Genomic DNA, 22,306 nt, shown 5'->3' with positions numbered 1-22,306 from the left:
TGGTGCTAACAGAACGCGTCGACTACATAGCAAAGTACTTCACCGAGGTGCCATTTGCAAGATCGACACTTCGACTACGACAGAATCGCGGTAGCCTTCCTCCTCAGGCAATATTCACCTCGCTCCGAGAAACCTACGCCCGTAGTCGCAGGCGACCCTTCTACCCGGGCGGAACCTTTTCGCTGCGGGGAGCGTGTCGATGGCGCTGATCAAGTTTCCCTTTCGAAACAGATCTGGCGGAAGCTACACGGAACGAGATGCCGGCGGGATGGCCAAGATGGCCTCAAATACAGGCCGGAGTTCTTGTTCCAACACCTCAGAACGCTCCCACTCATCGAAATTGGCCCCAAGACAATATCGGATAGCCGAGTAGACAAATCCTTCCAGAATCACAGCATTTGCCTTCGCAATGTCCAGGAAAGAGCTCAGTGTAGGCATCGTTGGCGCGGGAGTTGGAGGTCTGATGGCGGCCATTGCGATGGCTCGGGCAGGCTGCCAGGTCACGATACTTGAAGCTGCAGAGCAGTTGGGGGAGATTGGCGCTGGCATTCAGATGGTAAAGTCCGCCGGCACAGTGATGGCATAGGCTTGGGCTGATCATAGCAGACACCCAATGCATCGAGACTCCTCATTCGATACGGCGTCCACGAGGCGATTGGGGACAATCTGACCCCATTCACAGAGGTCAATCTGAGAAAGAAGAACGGAGAGAAAGTGGGCTACACACTGACCAAGCGGATCGAAGAGGTCCTCGGATATCCTTGGTGGTTGGTCCATCGGCACCATCTTCATACCGGACTCGTGCAAGTTGCGCGCCGCAATGGCGTGCGAATCTTCGTCGATAGCAGGGTCCGTGCATTGGATCAAGAGCTTAGCGGAAGTGTGAACGTCGCCACAACAAGCGGGAAAGCCTATACCTTTGATCTGGTAGTGGGTGCCGATGGTGTCCAATCCGTGGTTCGAAATTCGCTGTTTCCGCATGTCAGACCTCGTCCTTCAACTGGGAACTGCGCGTATCGAGCCATCGTTCCCTACGACGAGCTGAGGAAAGACCCTCTGACGAAACCACTTGTGGAAGATGCGAATGGTGATCCAATAAAGACAATGGAGGTCTGGATGTCGCCTTCGGGGTACATCATCTCATATCCGATATCAAATTGTAGGGATTTCAACATGGTCTTGAGTCACTTCCGGAATCCTCCCGTCGACAAAGTGCAAGAGGTGTCCATTGAGGAAGTGTGCAATGAGTACAAAGGATACGACGCTCGCATTGAGAGAGCTATCAGTATGATCAAGCAGCCGATCTCTCGCTGGCCTTTACTTGTAACTGGACCCTTGGAATCCTGGTCAAACTCAGCTAAGAACGTGGTTTTGATGGGAGATGCTGCGCATAGCATGACCAACCATATGGTATTTCGTCATCCGAGATGAAGCCCTAATCGTTGACTAACAGCTAATCTGAGTAGGCTCAAGGCGCGGCAACGAGCATGGAAGATGGCGCCTTTCTAGCGAGATGCCTTAGTCATGTCGTGCGTGGCACACTAACTCTGCGAGATGCGATCGCACTGTATGAACGTGGGCGCATGCCGAAAGCATCGTACAAGCAACAAGTATCTTACCTCAACGGATGGCTATGGCACTTGCCCGATGGGCCCGCAGCAGAAGCCAGAGACCGAACTATGACGTGTGAACTGGACGGCCAAGTCCCGATCAGGAGTGCCAATCTTTACGGCGATCCGAGCACAGTACTGGAATGCTACGGCTACGATGCTGAAGAGCACGCTGACCAGGTCGTTGAGGAGCGCTTGAGTTCGGGTCCGATTGTATGCCAAGGAACGACAGTCACCAATAATGAAGCGCGCAGGAAAGCAAACTGGTTCTTACCCGGCAAGTTCCACTTCACGCCGAAACTGTGACCTGCCTTGGCAGATCTGTGACAAGCATGTCGGAGCGCCCGAAGAAGGCGTTCATTGCATTCGACTCTCCTCATATTTTCCTCAATCATCCTTCGCGCAGATCTACATTCGGAACGCGGAGTTCATCCCGGCACGCCTGGCGCCCGGTTCCAGCTCGGGCGGCATCTAGATTCCCCCAATCCTTCGAGCCAAGGATGATCTTGGCGGAAAACGTGCTGCGGCGTGCGAGCGAACCTTCCGCTCGACGTTGCACGGCCCATCTCGACACGATCGCCTGCAGCGTGACAGCGTGAAATGTATGCACTTCGCGTGATCCTTACGCCTGGAAGTACATCTCCGCTCCGCCCGGCACCGCCAACGCCGCAGAAGCCTCAGAACAAGCCTTCCGCTGTGTGATCGCCTCTCCAAAGACGACCCTTTATTCCAAACAAGCTACATCGCGAGAGTATGATGTGGCCCTGTGCTGAAGTCAAGCTGTACGATCATGTTGTGTGCTACTTTGACTGTCAAGTTGAGGCCGCGCTCATGGCGCCTTTCGCTTTTCTCTCCTTGGCCGCAGCAACGAAGTCTCGTCGTTGTATCGACTCCGCCTCCACAGCAGAAGACATTACTGCTTCGCAACGCCGTGCCTCCATGGAGTGCGGGGCGGGGGTCCTGTATGTGGCTTGAACATGGCGAACGCCACTGGACTTGCTTTGGAGGCGTGTCCTGCAGCACGTTGGGGGGTTACGACCCGAATGACTTTGCTACTGATCAAGCACGGCGGCTATCAATACGCATCGTGGCGCGAAGACGGCGTCCATGATGCAACCTTCAGGCTCTCGCTCTCCGCCAGTGCGTCCTTGGCCCAATTCGTTCCAAGCCAACAGGAACAGTACATGGCTTTCATCAAAGTTAATGGCGAATTTGATTATGAACAGCGGCTACTTTCGACATCGGGCATTTCTCCGCTAAGTTAGCCTTGGCATCTCTCTAGCGGAAGCAGGCAGCACTGAAGACAAATCTCGCGACTGTCATATCAAGCACCACATCACCGATCCGACTGCGGCAAGTCTACGAGAATGTCGGTTATCAGGCACCGTCGACCATATTCCGAGCTTGATTCAAACTGCGGTTGTGCGGCCGTCTGCTCGGACATGGCCTTTCTTCCTGCGGGCCATTGAGTCCGCGCCGATCTGATGCCTCTCTCGGAACGAACACGACGAGATTGGATGGCAGACTACCTGTCCAAGGGAGAACCTGGTGGCGGAAACCACCGCAGCCTCAATGTTCGGAGGTAGCCGCTTTTCCTGATATTCCCAAGACCCGCCAGATCAGGATGAGAATCTGTGACGAACTCCGTGCTGCTGCTGCTACGGCCCCACGAGGAAGGCAGCGATTGCAGAACTGCATCGACGCTGCAAGAAGAATCAAATGTCGATGGTTGGGAGTATTGGAGACTTGACATTGGCCATGGCCATGGCTCGAGAAGGACATCCAGGCACAGTGCTTGGAGCATTACAGCAGCTTGGAGAGTAACGGGGCCAGCCTCAGATGCAGAGTCGACACGAGTCGCAACATGTTCCGAGGCCGACCAAGACAGATATCGAGTGCAGCAAGACCTCTCGCACCACACGCGGTGGCCTGGGGCTGTCTTGTTGGTGTCAAAGAGCTCAGATGAAGAGGGAGTGACGACCAATAGAGGCGACTTCGGATCTATTACGTGTCGGTGCACATCGATACCTTGGTGGCATACCGCGGCCCTGCCACCACTTTCAGCACGAGCAGAGGTCCAGCATGAGCAGTGCTCCTTATACGGCGCCTTGTCGTTCGGATCCTCAATTACGCAAAACTCGTCCATTCGATCGGAGGATCATGGCGAGAGCATGACAGGCGCGATACTTCGGTTGCTCGGGTCTTCGACATGAACATATGGCCACCTTTGCACTGGCCGCCACTTGGGAGTAGGCTACTCAAGACCGACTTGGAGCATGGACACGATGTTGACTGCTGAACTGCGTTGCATGACAAATTACAGACATAGCATCAGGCGGCCGTTCAGAATGACGCCGCACTTCGTGCCGACTTTTAGTTCGAGCGGAGCGAGCATGGAAGCGAGCGCTGGCGCCATCCTGGCAAGACGCCTCGGTCATGTCGTGCGTGAGTGGCACAGTATGTACAGGATGCGATCGCGTTGTACGAAAGCGGGTTTTCGACGGAAGCCTCTCAACAACAAGAGGGACCCGGAAGTGATAAGCTTTGCGCGATGTGCGAAGACGAGCGGCGACGAGAAGCCAAATGTTCGGCAATGACGTGTGAAATTGATGGCCAAGTCCGATCAGGAAGACTCTGCCCTGATCCGGACACAGCTCAACCGTGCTTGAGCGGTGTTGTAGAACAGCATCCATAATCAGTTCGTTGAGCAGGACCTGAAATTCGGCTCCGATTGCGTACAAGCCACCGCGTCCCCCAAGACTGGGCCGCGAGCAAAACAAGCTGACTTGCGCCCGGCAGATTCCAGATCAGATGAGATCCGATTGAGACAATCTGCAGCAAGCATATCGGAGCGCCCGAAGAAGGCGTTCGGTGCATCGAGCGTCTCTCCATTTGCTCTTCATTCTGCTGGCACCAGTCTGGCCCCTCGAGCGGAGTTGCTGCCGGCATCCGGCTCCTTACGGAATCCAGAACCGCGATCCGTGAAGCCACGCCGAGATCTCTTGGCACACATGCCTCTGCATGCATGCGGCGTGGAAAGGCTCGATGTTGCATCAAGTGCGTCCGCGCAGGTCGCCTGCAGCATGTCACCGTGGAGGGCATGCAGCTCGCGTAGACCTTGCTCCTGGAACACATGTCCGCTGCGGAAGCTGCAGGAGAGGAACCGCCAACGCCAACGAACGCCGTCCAAGCCTCGAATCAAGCCTCCCTGACGTCCGATTGCCCATCTCCTGCCGCCTGTCCATCTCAAACAAGCTGCTCTGCAAGCGCACGAGGACACTCGCGTCTCAGTATAGGCAGACGGTCATCCTTCATGCTGTTTTGACTGTGATCTGAGGCTGCGCTCCTGCCAGCCTTGGCTACTCTCCTGCCGCAGCGACGAAGCCTCTCTGTGGCAGCAACTTCGCCTCCACCACGCTCAACTCCACTGCGGTGTGACGCTAGGAGACTTGGAAGCGCGAGTTGTCTTGCTGTGGCTTGCACCTCGACGATGGCAAAAGCCACTGAGGTGATTGTGAGGCCTGTTGTGCATTGTGCAGAGTGGTAGTGGGAGAATTTACGGAGCCGAAGCATGAGAAAATGCCCAGCCACGCCGACCCACGCACGGCGGCTACGAAGTTAGTGATCACGCATCGTAGCGTGGAGAGCGTCATCCTCCGGGCGCACATCCTCTGCCGACGAGCCCATTCCTTCAAGCCGCAATCGACACCATAACACACTGCATGCTAGACTTCACTCTTGGCCGACAGTGTGAACTCATGACTATTGGACTCTCAACGCCACGGGCTCTTCATTCTCTGGGCATTACCATTTCCAACTCCCGTGAATGCTGCATCGCACCACCGTTGTTCTGCATCCCGCATCGAAGGATGCTGCGTGTTCGAGCGAGCACACACTCCAACTTGGGCAAGATTCGCGCTGCGCTCCAGTCATCGGACCTATGGGCGATGCTCTCCGTGCTATGGCGTGCGGTCTCGGTGCGCATTGGTCGCAAGGCATCTCGTTTTTGCCTTGGGAGCGAGGTACGTCCCTTTGGCGGCTCTGCGCTTCCCAATATGCCTGAATGAAGCTCCAGAGGCATATATGGGCAGCATGATGAGCGGCGCATTGGCATCTTCGTCTGCTTTGGTTCTTTCGTGAACACTGCCACTCCTGTCTGCGGAAAACACTATCTGTCGTTTGTCCAATCTGGACACACAACAACCTGTGACTGACGTCGATCCGCACTTGTATCATTGCGGCCTCCCTGCGCAGCCACACTCCCGAGTACAACACACCCGACTGCGCCGGGATCACGACCGCATTGATATCTCAGCGTGCACGGCCAGCGCTACTGTGTCGGCAAGTGCGTTGCAGTGAAGCAAGATTACACTGAACCACTCGACAACACCTTCCGAGTAGCAGCGCCGAGTACCCCTGTCCACACCGCCATCCGTCTCTGGTACAACGATGCAGCGCGACAACAGGTCGCCGTCAAGCGATCTAGATCGGGGCTGGACCTCCAGCGATGACTTCGATCAGCAAGTTCTTTGGAGTGCGACCGTGCCGACGACTGAGCACTACTACCTCCATGTTAATGCAAGAACAACCCATATCCACCGTCGACCTGATTGCGATGACTCGGAGCAGATTGCCCATCCGCAGTTTGTTGAAGATCATCGGTCACGATTCACCTCGCCGACTTACAGTGGCACCAGCGCCGGCGGACCACCGAGCGTCGACAGCTCTCACAGCGATTGCAATAGCTCACCGAGGTTGAAGACCGAGACAGGAGGTCATTGGTGTTCACAATCGCCAACCCCACTTCTTGAGCACATGCCACTCCCTCACAGTGGCTATCTCGCCGGCACGCAACATACTGCACCGTTCACTACTTATGTTGCCATGAATGATGTTCAGGCGCAGGAGGACAACGAGTTCGAGTGCGGTCATCCCTACCATCACTTGTCGCCATATCCTACTCACTCAATGCACGACGGATTTGTGCCAGACTCTGGCCAAGTAGGGGCAGCGTCGGACATCGGCTCCTCGTACGGCTTCGGGGATGAGAATCGTGATAGACCCTCCAGACAGCCTGAGGAAGGATGGCCCGTCAACTTTCGCCATCGGAGGACACCGTCCGACAGACCCACTACTGGCAGAGTTCGGCGTCCCCCATACTCGCGGCGCGGCTCTTCCAACCAGCAAGGCATACGATCTCGATCATCGAGTGGCCGCTCTGGCGCCCCAAACCAATTCCCGTGCCTCTTTGTCGTCTATGGCTGCGACCGCCAGTTCACCTCGAAGAACGAGTGGAAGCGTCACATTCAGACACAGCACGTCCAACTCGAATACTGGCGCTGTATACAATGCTCTCAAGGACCGTCCAGCGAACAGTACAAGGACTTCAATCGCAAGGATCTCTTTACACAGCACATCCTGCGCATGCATTCAGCACAGATTGAGCAGTCTACCGCACGCGGAGGAAAGGTCAAGAGCGATACGCAGAAGAAATATGAAGATATGGAGGCCGAGAGATGCCGCGGGACCTTGCGCCAGCCTCCAAATGAAAGCCGATGCATTGTATGCGACCAGACCTTCTCAGGTCCTGGTAGCTGGGAGCAATGCATCGACCACATTGGTAGGCACCTCGACACCGCAGCCAAAGAGGTGCCTCCCGTTACTTCTATGCTGGATCCAAACACTTGGCACTCAGACCATGCTCTTCAGCAATACTTGCAGAACGAGGGAATCGTAGCGCCCAATGCTCAGAACTATCTTGTGCTGAATTCTTCCAGTTGAAGCGAGACCAGTAGCAATCCATTTCATAATCATACAGTATGCTATTCATGTTCACACCTTCCCACAGCATCCCAATCAGCTCGCCTGCGGTGCAAACGCTGCACGTCTCACGCCAGCAAGCCTCATACGCCTCATCTTGGCACTCCAGTGTGACACCCTCAATCCCCAATTCAGCATCCGCTGCAGAATGAACAAGCCGAGATCCTCGTCAGTGCACATGGGTCGCAATAGTCCAGAATGTATGACATCGGGCGGGCGCATGCAGGGCGTTTAGCATGCGCCGACGCCATTTCAGCATTTCAGCCACCTCATTTTCGGCTCCGTTTTAGGCACAGTCGTCTGCCATCTGATTTCGCACGTTTTCGATTGCCCTTCTCGTAGCGGCCGAAAGAATGAAATTCGCGTTGCATAGCATACCATTCTGTCGGGCTCTGTGCCGTGCTTGGCAAGCCTCAGTTCACTTGGTGGCTAGCGCTGACTGGCTACGCGCGAAAGTTGGCTGATGGAGTATACGACGATGATGTGCTGTGAGAAATGAGCACTCTGCACGGCAGATTCACGGTCCATGTTGTACAGTCTTGCGACGTTGCAGATGAGAGCATCGACATGACAGTATCTTTCACCACGTACATCGAGCACACATAGTGTTGTGTCGCGACGGTAGCCACATTTTCCGTCCGTTCTACAATAAGATTGATCCGTGGGTTCCATCACTACAGCTCTACAAGATTGACCATCTAGAGCAGATGAATCAGCTTGAGGTATTATGCTATCTCGAATGACTGTCCGCTCATAACTGACACTTCATCCGTTCGAGATTTTCGCGGGATTGGGTCCGACTAACGGCAAAGTACTACAAGAAAACGAGACACCGACATGGGCACCGTGAGATTCTCCCAGAGTGAGCAGTGCCCTTTCCGGAGACGCGGTCCACGTATCACGGCTCGTCCTTCCATGATCTGACAGCGCTACAGGACGCGCGAACTCAAACTTCGAGCATCTCAGCGACCCGGAGCGATATCAACCAGCCCTATGATGGTTGGTTCTCTGTTGCACGGCAGAGCAACGGACACCACGGTTTTTTGAAGCGCTCGACGTCTCTTTTGGCTCCGAACAGACTCATCACACCATGAAAGCGACACGCGCACGGCTTAGATACAGTTCGAGCCGATGAACGACTCGTGCATTAAGCGTAACATCAAGAGCTTGGAGAAGATGATGACAGCAAAGCGGGAAGATGCGAATGACCAGCGCGAGCTAGCGAAAGGCCAAAAATGCCAGGATACTGTGCAAGGAGTCCAAGGCCCCGCCCGCTCCAGCAATGAAAGGTCAGAAAGAAGGACTGGGAAGCGGTTTTGAGCTAAAGTTGTGTCACTTTGACAACCACAACTCTATATCAATGCTCACGCTACATATGGCTGCAAGACCTTTGAGTCGTGCAGGACAACCCTCTCATGCAGCCTGAGACATTCATCGTTCCAACTCTACGGCGCTGGCTGCAGCCATATTGCATGTGCTGGTCCAGAGCGAAGCCTGAGCCAAGCTGTCTTGCTGTTGCATAATCTGGTACTCAAACAGAAGTGTTCTTGAGTGATTAAGAGGTTGCTCCCAATCCATGCACATTGCTTGATCCTTAAATCATAAGAGCGGCCATGCAATATCTGTTCTTTTCCAGCGGGAGCAAGTTGCACGAAGGAGCACTCATGGCTAGTGCTAAGTGGACTCATGCAACACTCCGCCAATTAACCCATCAGCAGTTCCCGCGAGCAATGAACAAGAGAGACGAGTAAATATGCAGGTTATTCGTCTCTCAGACAATGCTTCCGGTTGCCGTCTGCTGACTGTGAAGTTAGATCGCGTCCAGAAACATGTTTGGTTGGGACAATCGCCATGAGGAATGGCCAAGCTTGAGCACTTACCTGACAATCAAGTGCCTGTTGTCTGCAGCACTTTCCTGCATCTTGAAGATCTACAGGAACTTAGAATTCTCGGTGTGCCTGGATGACTACACTCCCACGAGTACAACTGTCTGTCCAGAATCCGGAGTTGATTCCGAGTGCTGACATGATCTCCAGCGGAGACTCCGAAGGTGATCAAGTCTTCGTCTGATGAAGATTTCACACAGTATTATGGCGATCTCTCATTCGGCCAGGTTGTCGTGCCGTGTGCGAAGACGCGGTCCCGGTCTCACGAGGATTGGACTCCAGCGCTTCTTCCTCGAGAATTTCCCACACGCAGACACGATCTGGGATACCGCTCTTTTGCTACAAAGCGAGTATAGCTGACGTTGGCTAGAAAGGTGGATTTAACAGCTTTTTCTCGTAGCATAGGGAGATCCCTTCCGCCCCAATATACGGTCCATATAGTGGGATTTGCACGAAGCCATGCCGTTCGCTAAATGCTCTGGCTCGTCGTAGCTCAATGCCTAGCTCCAACGTCAAGATCGTATATCCTCGCTTTAAAGCTTCTTCTTCCAGCTGTTGGAGCAAGAAATCTGACACGCCGTGTTGCCTTCCACGACACTCCGGTACAACGTAAAAGCGCCTGAGCTCGGCGATTCTCGTGCTGAGAGGTTGCAGCCCACCACACGCCACAGCACGACCTTCTTTCAGGAGAACAACGACTGTAGGCAAAGGATCCAGAGAAGCCGGAGGTATGGGCTCGGTAGGCCACTCGGATAGTGTCTCTTCCAGCTGCCGTAAGCGTAGCAACGCGCCATCCGGATCTTTCCAGGATGTGATTCGCACCTCGAGGTTCTCCGTGCTCATGGGCGTTGGCGGCGCTGAATCGTCCATGGATAATCAGGGTCAAGATATCCGCCCTCGGGTTCGTATAACTGTTTGAGTAGTGTATGAGGTGACCTTGAAGTAGTTGGACCTCATCCACCAACGAAAGAGATCCGGAGCTCCCCTGCTATCCAAGCAACTCAAATGTTCGGGCTCACCTCGGCAACGCCACACTACAACAATGTTAATCCTCGCCGTGCTGCTCCAAACCCTACACATCACCTTGACAACTCATTCCGTAGAGATCTTTCTGTCTCATGTTGGAGTAACCAAGATGGATCCTGGAATACAACGACATAGAGGGATGTCTTGGCGCGGGAGATTTAATATCTGAGCGACTGTACTATGTGGAGCACGTGGACACTCGATCTATGACGATGAGCATGACTAGGTGTTTTCTGACATGTTATTTCCACGAGATTCCATGCACTCCCATCAAACACCTGCACTTCAGGAGTCAGTTTACCAGTAGTCAAGACACTGGAGCAAGCGTCGGTCGCAGCAATGTCTTCAAGTGTTCAAAAATTTACTGCGACTCCGTAGCAGCTCCACGTATTTTCAAAGCAACAGAGGAGCAGGCAGACCAACAGCCATGGCGATAAATGCAAGCAAAGTGGTACCCCAGCCAAAATTCAGATGCTGGTACAAATATGGAGACACAATAGGAAGCGTGAACCCCGCAATGCCACGCAAGAACCAAGTGGCGCCGATAGCGCTTGCAGAAAACTCGGTATAAGCATCGACCATGTAGTTCGTAGCCGATTGGATACTGATCATGATTCCAGCGGAGAAGATGAAAGCGCCAATATCTGGCACAATCCAATGCCAAGCGTTTTGTGCTGACCAACCAAAGACGAAGAGACCAGCAGGCACTGAGATACTTCCAATCATCATCAGTGGAACCCGAAATTCCGGTCGACCTGTTTGGCCCGGTCCACCAAGACGACGGCGAAGATAGTTGTATGTCTTGTCCATCCCAAACTTGCAGAGGTATCCTCCACCCAGATACCCTAGCGCCAACGAAATGTAGTGCAGTCCTGCAATAGAGATCGTCTTACCGTATACCGGGACATAGAGCGTAGGAAATATGGCGATAGCCAGCATCATGATGCCGTAGAAATAGGCGTTGAGCAGAGCCAAAGCTTGAACCGTAGGCTCCCGCCCCAGCATTTGGAAGGGCGTGAGTAGTGCAATCGGCGTCTTTTTGGCAGCCTCGACCAGCTGCGACTGAAATCGAGCGAATTTCCCGAAGATCCTGCAATGCGCGGGAGATGTGCTGTTATCTGTACTTGGATTCTGCTCCTCCAGCTTCTTCCAGGATTTCAGCACCGACTCTCGGGTCTCTTGTAGGAAGAAAGTAGATGCAAGTAAAACAACACCAGTCCAAATCGTGATAGCGTGAAAGGACCATCGCCAGGTGGTATACTCGACAACAAACGCTGAGAATACGGGTCCGATCGCCGGGCTGAGAGTAGGCCCAATGTTGTACAGTGCTACCGCATTGCCGCGCTCGTGAGCGTCAAACAGATCAGTCACAACGCCAAAGCCCGTCTGGGCGAGAACTTGAGTCAGCATTCTGCCTTGCGTCATGATGGGTGAAGAGTTGGGGGATACGCACTGCTACGCCAGATCCCCCTCCAAAGCCGGCGAGGAAACGGCAAGTGATCATGGTGCCAGTATCTCTAGACAAGCCACAAACGAGATTGAACACCAAAAACCATAGCAGACCACCCTGAAGTACAGCCACTCTTCCGAATATCTCGGACAGAGGACCTAGGATGAATGGACCACAGTTGAATGTTAACTGCCAGCTGGAAAGAATCAAAAATTCGATAGCTTTGCTCGAAACGCCGAGATCGTTTCGAATTTGTCCCAGTGCAGGTGCTACGATCGATGAAGCCACGGGTGGGATCGTGGTAAGCAATGAGGAAATGCCTACCGCCAACCACTTTCGTCGAAGTGGCCGGTTCCTTGGGTGTTCATCATTCGGCAGAGCATCGCTTTCCACTTCCTGGGAAGCCACACATGTGTGATTCTTTTCGATGTCAACGTGTCCGACCGCGTTTGCCTTGACAGTCACCAAGGCCTTGCTGTCATCCATTCGTGGGACGTTTCTCACGCAGACGATTGAAGTTGCAAGGTTAGGAAAGAATTTCCCGACACTCCAACAAAGTCAGAGCATCTCTTGCCCAGTGGTGCAATGGGATACTTATCTCTTGAGTGCGGTCGCATTCCTGCTTGACGTGGAGGCCTGAACGAACATCAAACTGCTTATCACGTCCAATATGCAGGACCGGGGGCTGAAGACTGTATCCATCCCAGAGAAGGAACCAACTCCGATTCTTGTAGGCGAATAGATACGCGGAGAGCCACAGGTCCACAGGTTGCCCGCCACACAGAGTGAAGCACTGCTCCTACGAAGCGTCCTGAAGCAGGAGTCTGGTGTCCGCAACTTGTAGGCCTCGTTTGATGCTCGCGGAGAAGTTGCGCCGTGGATTCCAGACGTTGGTAGCATCTTGCGAGAGGCTGTCTAGTCTGACTCGCGCTGGGCTCAATAGCATCATAGCATAACAGTGCTCAGAGGCCTCGAATCAAGTGCGGTACTCTTGACGCCTCGTGCCGAAGCTGACTACGGCATCTCGCCTACGAGCACGAGAGCAGGAAACCACACGCCAAAGCGCTGCGCTGATATCCATCTCCGGATTCGCGTGCCGTCATGCTGGACCGGGGAATCCTGTGCCACTTGTGGTGGGGTTGGACAGCCTTCTCGTCACTTGTAGGCGCATAGCATCAGCAGCGCCATTGAGGGACATAGTATCAGCCGACATAGAGGCGATGATAGGCACAAAGGAGAAAGATAAGAAACGCAATTCAGACATGTCGTCGAAGCAATATATCGATATTAATCAGGATCGGCACGAGCCTTTGCAGGTCCGTCCGCCCGCTTTGCGGCCCGTGTGTACAGCTTGGACTCCGATTTCATCCGACTTTGCTGAAAGATCTTTGATTCCATCCTACGCTGATCCTCACAGATCTCAAGAACACCTAGTGCACTGGCATTTGAGCGCTGAGCTAAACTTTTGTCTTGAACATGCCTCCAGTTCACTTCATATCACTTGTTCGTCATATCTGCCCGGTCTCGACTCCGTGGCATTTCTTACGGCTGCCTGAAGGAATATCGCAAACGCAAGTGTGTTCGTTGATTGACGCTCATGAGCTGTTGACGGAACGCCCATGTTTCTAGACCGACTACAGACTCAACCGAAGGCCAGCGACGAACACTATGAAGGCGCACGCGTGAGAGTGTCCTGCAAACAAAACCTGCACATTGCATACGAGCAGCCTGGATTCGTCGCTGAATCAGACAGATTTTCGGAGCGTCAAGTACAAATGAGGCTCGTGATCACTCTTCTGGTCTGTCGGTGGCGTAAAAGGCTCTACTTTGCTCGCAACGATCTCGAATCCCCCAACTTCAGCAAGATGCTGCCAACCTTTCTCCGTATAGACTCGAGATTCTACCTGGTTGCCCAGGAACCATCGCTTTACGACACCTGTCTCGGTGTCTCGAGAAGTCCATTCGGCATCGTCCAGCGCTTCGGCACTCATGCTCCCCACGAAAAGGAATCCGCCAGGTTTAAGCCAGGCTCCAATGTTCTGGACCAGTTTCATCGTCTCCGCATGACTAAGTGTGAAAGTGGCGAAGATCGCGAAGATCGCATCGACTTGATTGGATGGGCCGCCATAGTCCAGCATGTCGATGACTTCGAAGTAGGCGCCTGGGACGTTTTGTTTCGCAGCATCGATCATGGTAGTCGAAGAATCGATCCCTAGGAACTTGTGGCCTGCTTCCACTGCCTCACTTCCAGTCGGCTTCCCTGTACCGCATCCGATGTCAAGAACAAAGCTTGCAGCAGAAAGTTGCCCGACGGCCGATCGTACGAATCGGATTTGCGCAGGGTTCTGTCCGAAGGCATCTTCGTAGCCTGTGCCAAGCTCATTGTAGAGACCTTCAACCTCTTTGGAACTTTCTTGCGGCATCGTGAGAGAAGCAAAATGCGGATGAAACAGAGAGGTAAGATAGCAGAATAGGCGACGTTGACCGAATGTGACAACAATGTTTGACCTGAGAGACTTACCTGGCTAGATAGTGCATTCAAGTTGACGGAATCAATGAACAAATTTCTCGAGTTTATGCTCCGCTATACTGAAGGGGACCCTATGCCATTGGGCACCCGTCCAATGCTGACGCAAATGTCCGTCATCGCTAGACTCCTGCCTTAGGAAATGATCGTCTGTGGAATCTAGCATTAGAACTCTACGACACATCGCAAGGGAAGAACAATGAAACAGAATGGTGACTTGTGATATCACTGGAGCCTCTCGCGGCACCGAGCTGGAGCTTGTAAAGCAGCTCACAGCAGTTTCAGGTACGCCAGCGTCGAAGATCTTTGCCATTACCCGTGGGAGCAGCTCGCTGCCCGAGGAGATCATCAGCTCATCTCCAACACGTGTTGTCAACATCGCTTGCAAAGATCCGTGCAGCGAAGAAGTTGTACTCCGCGACGTCAACGAAGCTCTGAAGCACGCAGACCCAATCGATGTCCTCGTAAACAATGCGGCGCCGGGAATACACTCACCGCAAGGCATGCACTTGGCCACAGCCGCCTGACCGCGAGAAGTTCTCGGGGCAAACCTCGTGACCGCTCGAGTAATGACAGCCGCGTATTTGCCTTTGCTTACACAGTGAAAGGAGAAGCTAAATTATAACCATGTGGAGTTGACCAGTTGACCGAAAGTCCGGTGCATGGCGGTCGTTCAGTACAGCTTCCAAGACGGACTCCATTTCTTCGATTAAGCGCTTACGAGCTATGTCCGGTCATTCCTACAAGATTTCCAAGGCATTAATGACTACCTTGACGGCTTTCTACGCTGTTGAGCGGAACGATTTCGTCGTTGTGGCGATCTCGCCTAGAGTAAGCATTTTCGATGCCTTGGTATATTCGCCATCCCATGCAGTTTTCTCTGCAGTGGCTGAGGACGGATTCAGCTGGGCCAGATGCAGACCTGCCTGTCGAGTTCGGTGTATCAGTGTTCTGGAAAAGACATTCAAGAGGCAAAGAGATCTGACGACGGCTGACTCTCCACGATTCGTGCTGCGGCTGGAAAGACAGTACGACCGGTCATCAAGACGAAAGAGAATGGACTTAGTAATGAGAGCGCCAGGAGGTTACATCCTACCTCCTGCTCCGGTTAGGATCCAGCGTCCGAGGCGCTCGGCTCTCAGACGATTTGTCGATGATCACTAATCTTGTTTCCTGAGGTAGAGATTAGAGACAAGATGAGCAATTGCCTGCTTACAAACTTCATAAACAAGGACTGGATCAAACGGTAATGGAATATGAGTATCAGGGCCCGAGCATAGGTACACAGCGGCTCAGCCAACTTGTTGGATCTTGGCAGGTCAAGGCGATACCCTTTAAGGCTAGTCTGGCATGGCCGTATACACAGCATTACTCTTAACGCCATGAAAGATCCGAGGTATTAGTGAACTCGGCCTCATTCGATGTCGCCGTAGCCAATTGCCACGGAGCTCGTCATTTCGAAGGCCTCCCCGATGTTCCGCCTATGTACTAACGGAGCGATTCGCAGATTTCAGAACGACAGGTGTCCAGATTGTAGCATGCACTATGGCTGACGATACTACATGAGTGAGTGAAGAATGGAAACTGGATGACCAATGTGGCACAATACGAGAATCGTATGACCAATGCAGCCTGCACAAGTATCAATTCATGCTGGGTCACGGTCGTACAAAAGGATCGTACAGCCTCCACTGGTGACCCAACCAAGTCAACAAATCCTTCTTTTCCACAATGGCAGGCAACGATAACAACGCAATTCCAGCAGGCTCGCTGATACTGGTCACCGGTATCAACGGGTATGTCGCATCCCATGTGGCTGATCAGGTACGCGATTCGTGATCAACAAGAACGATCTTCCAGAACATTGACACTTGCCTCAGCTCCTCAAGAGAGGCTATCATGTCCGAGGCACAGCCAGATCTGCAGCCAAGCTAGAAGGCATTTTGAAAACCCTTCGCGCCAGAAATCCAGGCGCGGTCGTGGAAGGCGTCGTAATCGAGGACATGCAAGCGGAAGGTGCTTTCTCGGAAGCGATGCAAGGTGGGTGACGGAGTGTCCGGATCTGAGCCTTGACTAAGTACGCACAGCTGTTGCTGGAGTCGCTCACCTTGCTGCCGATCTATCAATGTCGCCAGATCCGAACGTGGTGATACCTGCAACTGTCACCGGTGTCAAACGCGCGCTGGAAGCAGCAGCGGCCACAAGCTCGGTCAAAAGAGTCGTCTATACTTCATCGGTAGTGTCACTGCCCGGTTTCGCGCCTGGTGTTGCTGGCCAGATCACCGCGGATGACTGGAACGAGGAAGCTGTCAAGGCAGCATGGGCACCTCCACCATACGATGAGTCTCGAATCCTCCCTGTCTACTCCGCGAGCAAGACAGAAAGCGAACAAGAGGCATGGAAGTACGTCAAGGAACAAAAACCATCGTTCGTCTTCAACACTGTCCTTCCAGCACTGGTGTGGGGACCGGTCCTCGAGGGAGCGAACATGTCCTCCGCAGGATACATCTACGGTGTGCTTGGTGGCGATGAGCGCGCGATACAGTTTTACCGCAGCTTTCCTGTGGTGGGTTGGCATACCGATGTCGAAGATTCCGCCATTTTGCATGTGGCCGCGCTGCTTGACGAAGACGTGAAAGGGGAGCGTATCTTTGCTTTCGGCGAGCCTTTCAGTTATCAAAAGCTCATCGACACCGCAAAGAAGATCAACCCGTCCAAGACGGACTACCCAGAGCCCACTCCGGGCGACCAGGAGAACCGCGTCACTGTGGATACTTCGAGAGGAGTCGAGCTTTTGAAGAAGTATGGCCGGGATGGATTCAAGAGTCTTGAGCAGAGTACGTTCGACCAAGTCTCGAAATAGATAATTGCAGGAAGCAGAGTAGTTCTGGATCGTAGAAATTACTGCCTCAGCAGTCATTGAAATCCTCACCACTAGTGTGCAAAGAAAGACGTTGATAGCTCACAAGAAAATGGTCTCATTGATACTTGATGCGCAGCTTTCGAGTCTCGCGGCCTTGCTCACAGTTGCCCCAGCAACATCATGCAATACGATAACGTTGACAATTCTCGGCTGAAAGGCCAGCATGATTTGATTCGGTTTCGGATCAAAGAGGAGCGACCCGCAACAGTACGCAGTCCAGCTCCATTCCAAATCAATGATGCAACACAGATGCTCATCCTGCTGCTTACAGCCCCAACCGCAGTATCAAACGCTCAGCCTGTGAGTAGCTGTTCTACAGCCCCGCTCTCGCGTGCATCAACGACATCATCCACCAAGCAGTGGCATCCTTCACATGCCTAAGGCGGGCCTTGATGCGCCTCGTCTGGCGGCATGCAGTAACCTCAGTCCCGGCGATGCTCGCTCGAGAGCAACATCCGCAAGCTCATTGCCATTGCACGACAGCTACTGCTGCGCTTCTTTCGCCTGAGGTCAGCAGAATATCGTGAGCATTGTCTCATACGGGTAAAGCGTCTGAAGGGACTTTGTCTGCTGCTTCCGAACAGCTACTTGGTGGACAGGCAAGCTCAGGTGCGTAAAGGTGATTGAACAGCGTTTTCTGACGTGCATTCAAGGTGAGTAGTCATATTCCGAAACTCCGCTTCGAAGTACAACGTCGTCGATACCCGCGAAGTTCATGCAAGCACTTCCAGGCATTGCGAGGCATACTCATCATCTCAGATAGATGATCTGTGTCCTCTCGCGGGGCGCAGGCCCATCTGCACGATCGGGCGTCTTGTAGCGCTTGTTATTTGTCGAGCAGTCTACCAGCCACTGGCTCCAAGTGAAGAACGTCGTGTTTCGATGCCTGTCCTCGTGCCTGTCACGCACCACGCCGCTATATGTTACACGCAATCTTCGATTGGCCGAAACTCCTCACCGGCGATACCACCATGTGGCAGAGCAGGCCTCCACATCTCTATGGCATTCGATCAGTAGGCAGGGTCTTCGAGCTGACATCTCTACTGTATGTTACTGATGTCCTACAGGGCCAGGGGAAGCTCCAGGCTGTGGGTTGCGTACTGCAGTAGGAATGCGCCCAATCGACTTCATCGGCACCGAGCATGCTCTAGATTGTACCGATCTCCAATGAGCCATATCCACAACATCTTCCGCATGCGTCGAAAGCATGGAAGAGAAGCGTACTATTTGCATATAAAGAACCATCATCCTGCACATATTGCGGCCAGACAACTTTCCTCAATTTACTCGACCCACCGCGAGCTGTACCAACACCATGCTTTTCTACAAGCTTTCCAGCCTCGCCATCGTGGCGGCTCTCTCAGCTTCATCTGCCGCCGCCCCTCCATCGCGGTTTCGATCGGACTGCGGCAGGTTGGGCTGTCTTGCCTCGCGGCAACAAAAGCCTCTGGACAGAGCCCCCCCACCCTAACCCAACCCAACCCAACTTGCGGTGGTGTCCAAACCTTTGATCTTGAGCCAGGACGGGTTATAACTGCACTGAGAGAATTTGCGGCCGGTATACGACGATTGGGCGAGCCTGCAAACAGTATAACCACGGAAAATGGGCCAATGGTGGCCTGGGAATTAGGTCCGTTCCACGTGAGTCGCTTCCAAACAACCAAAATCCGAGAATCTGAAAGAGACTGATCGTGCGAACATGCAAGACAATCGTCGAGGAGCTGATTGAGATGGCCGACGAAATGGAGAATGTCTCACGCCAGCTGCAAGATGCGTCACCACTCGCGCCTGGCGAAGATGCTGACAAGATCTCGAGCGGATGGAAAGAGGTAAAAGCCATCGTCGACATGTTTGCATGATACTGGCTTCGTGCCTCGGCCCGTTCAGTTACTGACTCAGTGTGCTTCGCACGCGCAGTTTTCTAGAACATCCGCTGTGTTTTTTCGAGTTCTGACGACCAAAGCTAGCCTATTTTCCAACGGCAAATCTGGCTTCATGGGACAGCCCATCTGCGCGGTCTTCCGCCGGCTTGTGAAAGGCGTCGATGTGAGTAGAGGCCGCTGCCGAAAGACATAAGCGAAACAGGAAGTTCAACATACTAATGGGACTGTTGTTCATATGAAAGGCTCTATCTTTCAAATTCCTTGATCTGGTCCCGAGCAAAGCCACTGACATTGCTGGCTCCTCGGAGGACCTTTCGAAGGCTCTCGCAGCAGCTCTTACCGAATATGAGAAATTGTAGACAGAGCACGCGACTGAATTGTACCCGTCCGTGTCACAAACCTGGAGCATGTGATATCAGAGAGGGTGAAAGCGAGCATCAAGGATATACAAAATGTGTGGATGCGTACACGCATGAATGGGCTTGGCCACAAGCATGTTTCAATCGCTACAAAACACAGACTGCGAGAAGTTGTATTGTTAAGCATTCATTCACCTGACGAATCTGACTTGAAAAATATCGTGTTGAGCGCACATTTATGCTTTGGAAGCAATCAATATCAGACGTGTCGTCGACTGCGTCGACGGAACAATATGCTCTAAAGACAATTTGTCACGTAGGCTGATAATCGCTCGAATCGGATGCTTGGGGAGCAAGTTCTGAGCCATCCTTGCCCATAACGTCAATGCCCCAGCAACTCTCAATGATATTGATGACGCCCGAGAAATTATCTAATGTCCGGATCAAAGATGACGCGAGCTGCACTCGCACCGCAAGCAATGCTCCGACTCTCGAATCTTTCCCCGCGATTCGGAGGACGCCACTGCAGCAAACGATTTCTGCGCATGCATGCATGGCATCATCCAAGAACTCGAGTTGCTCCCGGAACCAGGTCGACCATTCTGTACTCCGCCTGGCTCGCATGAAGGAAGCCGGGAAACGCACGCCAAAACCAACGACCGCTTATGCTCGCCGCCCTTATTACACCCCCGCTTCCGCTGCTCTCTTCCCCGAATATTCTCCCACACAAGTTCGGTCAAGCATGAAGGGCATTTTCTAATGCTGGTCAAGGCCCCGAAGCTGATTTCGAGCAGCTAATTGATTTACTTGCCTAAAGGGGAATTGTGATCTATTTCCTTGAGTGTCGAGAATGATTAGAAGCTATTGCTTCAGACGCAACTCACCAGAAACAGCATCAACATCGCTCTCTTCCAGGCACGTGCAACTGCATAAGGAGGTGTCGGCACACGGAGTCGCTCCTTCCGCAGTGGGTCAGCCGGCAGAATGGAAGAGAAATCCGCCTTGTTCTTCACGGCTGGCGTGTGTGCCATTGAGCTTTCGAGTATACACGGCGCTGAAGCAGTTCCAGCTTCGATCCTGACCTCTGCAGCAACGTAATCCCTGTTGAGCGAATTCCCAGCCTCCGGTAACCTACGTGATTTACCAGAGGCTGTTCTTCGTGAGTCAAAGCCACGGTTATCCTAATCGTTACACAACCTGTACATCCCGCAGGAACCAGAGGCTTCCTGCACCGGTTTCCCCACACCACCTAACACCGTTTACCGACTGGACACCGAGTCTGCGAACAAGTTCTTACGAGGTCGCATCATTGCTCTGCGGGACACCCTACTCCAAGAACGGAAAGAGCTGCAATATGTGGCTTGCAGACTGCAGATATGGCGCTTGCAACAGACTGCGTTGCAGCCATGGAAGCTTTCAACAGCGATTCCAGCGTCACCATTCAAGTGATGTTGGTTCGTGAGCACAATCATGACATACTCTGCAAGATTCAAAAGCCTGGTGGATGTGCTCCTCAACCGAATATAAAGCTACAGCAGTTTACTTCTTTCAATTGCTCCCTCAAGCTACAGCTTACAATTGCAAGCACCAAAATCATGGTTTTCTTTAACTCTTTCAAGCTCGCCATCGTGGCAGCTCTTTCGATTTCAACTGCTGCTGCTCCCTTACAGCGCATGTCAGACTGCGGTTGGTTAGGCTGCGGGCTTGAGCAGCAACAGAAACCGTTAAGCACCTTTTCTGCCAGCCATGACGGCTTTGACACTTCAGAACTCGCTCCAGGAGATATCGTCAAGTCCATCCAAAGCCTTACTGCAAAGACTCACCAACTGGGGGCCCCTGCAAACACTATAAGCTTCAACAATGGTCCACTTCTGATAGTCGGGCAAGGTCCTTATCCGGTACGTCACTCCTGGACGCCAGAGTCTTACAGACGAGCGACTAACTTTAGCACGTTGGAAGGTCATCATCAAAGGTTTCAGCGACATCGTACAGATGCCACCACCGTGATATCACATCTGCAAGGCACAAAGACAATTAGTGCTGGCGGGGATGCAGACAGCATCTCCGATGCATGGAAAGAGGTATGAAAGCTACGTCTTGTCCCAAGTACTCGTTCATGTTCTGACCTTCTATTGTTCGATAACATAGTTCTCTCGAGTGTCCGCACATCTCCTCCGAGTCCTGACCGGCAAAGCCAGCCTCTTTAGCTCCATTCCAATAATTGGGCAGCCTACGGCCGCAGTCCTGAGACAGCATGAGAACGTGGTTGATGTGAGTGAATCATGCGCAGAAAAGAAGTGTGACGAGGAAGGACACTGCTAATGAATTCTTGTCCTATTGGAACAGACGCTCGCGTTCTCCTTCATTGATCTGGTCCCGAGCAGGGCTGGCGACCTCTCAGCCTACTCGGAGGACGTTTCTAAAGCCATTGAAGCGGCAATTAAAGCCTACGAGGGTTAATCGTCTACGACATGAATAGCACAGACTGCCATCAGGAAAATGGCATAGCTTTTCTACAATGTGAGAGGGGAAGAGCCCACTGCAGCACACTGCCTTGAGAGAGACTGCTTCGTGAGAGTATACTGGTATTGAACTTACGTGACGGCATGTAGACGATGTAAACGATCTCTGAACGGAACTTCTTGTTCTTGTGCCATGAAGCATTGGTTCCGAGAGGATGCTGACTTCCAATCTCACAGCGCGGTGTGGCAGCTGACCGACTGCTAGCCCGCAGCACATGGTCTCCACCAGAATCTCAATCTTCCTATCTCAACACAGGTAATCGAAGCTTCTACTAAGGGAGGTATTACATGACCGTAACC

At 52.9% G+C, this 22,306-nt stretch overlaps 8 protein-coding genes across 8 annotated transcripts; 5 read left to right on the top strand and 3 right to left on the bottom strand.

Moving 5' to 3' along the window:
• Nucleotides 1-409: 409 nt before the first annotated feature.
• CKM354_000436600 (uncharacterized protein) lies at nucleotides 410-1,916 on the top strand (the record flags this gene model as incomplete). The annotated part of the gene is made up of 3 exons (XM_044799601.1): nucleotides 410-556; nucleotides 607-1,410; nucleotides 1,467-1,916. 3 exons carry the CDS (start codon nucleotides 410-412, stop codon nucleotides 1,914-1,916), a joined length of 1,401 nt encoding a protein of 466 aa, XP_044655536.1.
• A 4,143-nt stretch (nucleotides 1,917-6,059) lies between these two features.
• CKM354_000436500 (uncharacterized protein) lies at nucleotides 6,060-7,391 on the top strand (the record flags this gene model as incomplete). Its single annotated transcript, XM_044799600.1, has 1 exon — nucleotides 6,060-7,391. The coding sequence occupies one exon, from the start codon at nucleotides 6,060-6,062 to the stop codon at nucleotides 7,389-7,391; it is 1,332 nt and encodes a 443-aa protein (XP_044655535.1).
• A 2,291-nt stretch (nucleotides 7,392-9,682) lies between these two features.
• Nucleotides 9,683-10,186, bottom strand: CKM354_000436400 (uncharacterized protein; the record flags this gene model as incomplete). Its single annotated transcript, XM_044799599.1, has 1 exon — nucleotides 9,683-10,186. The coding sequence occupies one exon, from the start codon at nucleotides 10,184-10,186 to the stop codon at nucleotides 9,683-9,685; it is 504 nt and encodes a 167-aa protein (XP_044655534.1).
• A 501-nt stretch (nucleotides 10,187-10,687) lies between these two features.
• Nucleotides 10,688-12,278, bottom strand: CKM354_000436300 (uncharacterized protein; the record flags this gene model as incomplete). The annotated part of the gene is made up of 3 exons (XM_044799598.1): nucleotides 10,688-10,706; nucleotides 10,824-11,728; nucleotides 11,796-12,278. The coding sequence occupies 3 exons, from the start codon at nucleotides 12,276-12,278 to the stop codon at nucleotides 10,688-10,690; spliced, it is 1,407 nt and encodes a 468-aa protein (XP_044655533.1).
• A 1,259-nt stretch (nucleotides 12,279-13,537) lies between these two features.
• Nucleotides 13,538-14,215, bottom strand: CKM354_000436200 (uncharacterized protein; the record flags this gene model as incomplete). Its single annotated transcript, XM_044799597.1, has 1 exon — nucleotides 13,538-14,215. One exon carries the CDS (start codon nucleotides 14,213-14,215, stop codon nucleotides 13,538-13,540), a length of 678 nt encoding a protein of 225 aa, XP_044655532.1.
• A 313-nt stretch (nucleotides 14,216-14,528) lies between these two features.
• CKM354_000436100 (uncharacterized protein) lies at nucleotides 14,529-15,304 on the top strand (the record flags this gene model as incomplete). Its single annotated transcript, XM_044799596.1, has 3 exons — nucleotides 14,529-14,783; nucleotides 14,974-15,150; nucleotides 15,206-15,304. The coding sequence occupies 3 exons, from the start codon at nucleotides 14,529-14,531 to the stop codon at nucleotides 15,302-15,304; spliced, it is 531 nt and encodes a 176-aa protein (XP_044655531.1).
• Nucleotides 15,305-16,050: 746 nt separating this feature from the next.
• On the top strand, nucleotides 16,051-17,182 carry CKM354_000436000 (uncharacterized protein; the record flags this gene model as incomplete). The annotated part of the gene is made up of 3 exons (XM_044799595.1): nucleotides 16,051-16,143; nucleotides 16,200-16,359; nucleotides 16,407-17,182. The coding sequence occupies 3 exons, from the start codon at nucleotides 16,051-16,053 to the stop codon at nucleotides 17,180-17,182; spliced, it is 1,029 nt and encodes a 342-aa protein (XP_044655530.1).
• A 3,897-nt stretch (nucleotides 17,183-21,079) lies between these two features.
• CKM354_000435900 (uncharacterized protein) lies at nucleotides 21,080-21,944 on the top strand (the record flags this gene model as incomplete). Its single annotated transcript, XM_044799594.1, has 5 exons — nucleotides 21,080-21,382; nucleotides 21,444-21,470; nucleotides 21,515-21,565; nucleotides 21,633-21,755; nucleotides 21,831-21,944. The coding sequence occupies 5 exons, from the start codon at nucleotides 21,080-21,082 to the stop codon at nucleotides 21,942-21,944; spliced, it is 618 nt and encodes a 205-aa protein (XP_044655529.1).
• Between the last annotated feature and the right edge of the window lie 362 nt (nucleotides 21,945-22,306).

This window comes from Cercospora kikuchii (genome assembly GCF_019650295.1).
Source record: "Cercospora kikuchii DNA, contig_00002, whole genome shotgun sequence".
In the NCBI taxonomy this organism is placed as follows: domain Eukaryota; kingdom Fungi; phylum Ascomycota; class Dothideomycetes; order Mycosphaerellales; family Mycosphaerellaceae; genus Cercospora; species Cercospora kikuchii.
The sequence above is the reverse complement of the archived record's forward strand: the minus strand, read 5'-3'. Positions and strand labels throughout refer to the sequence as shown.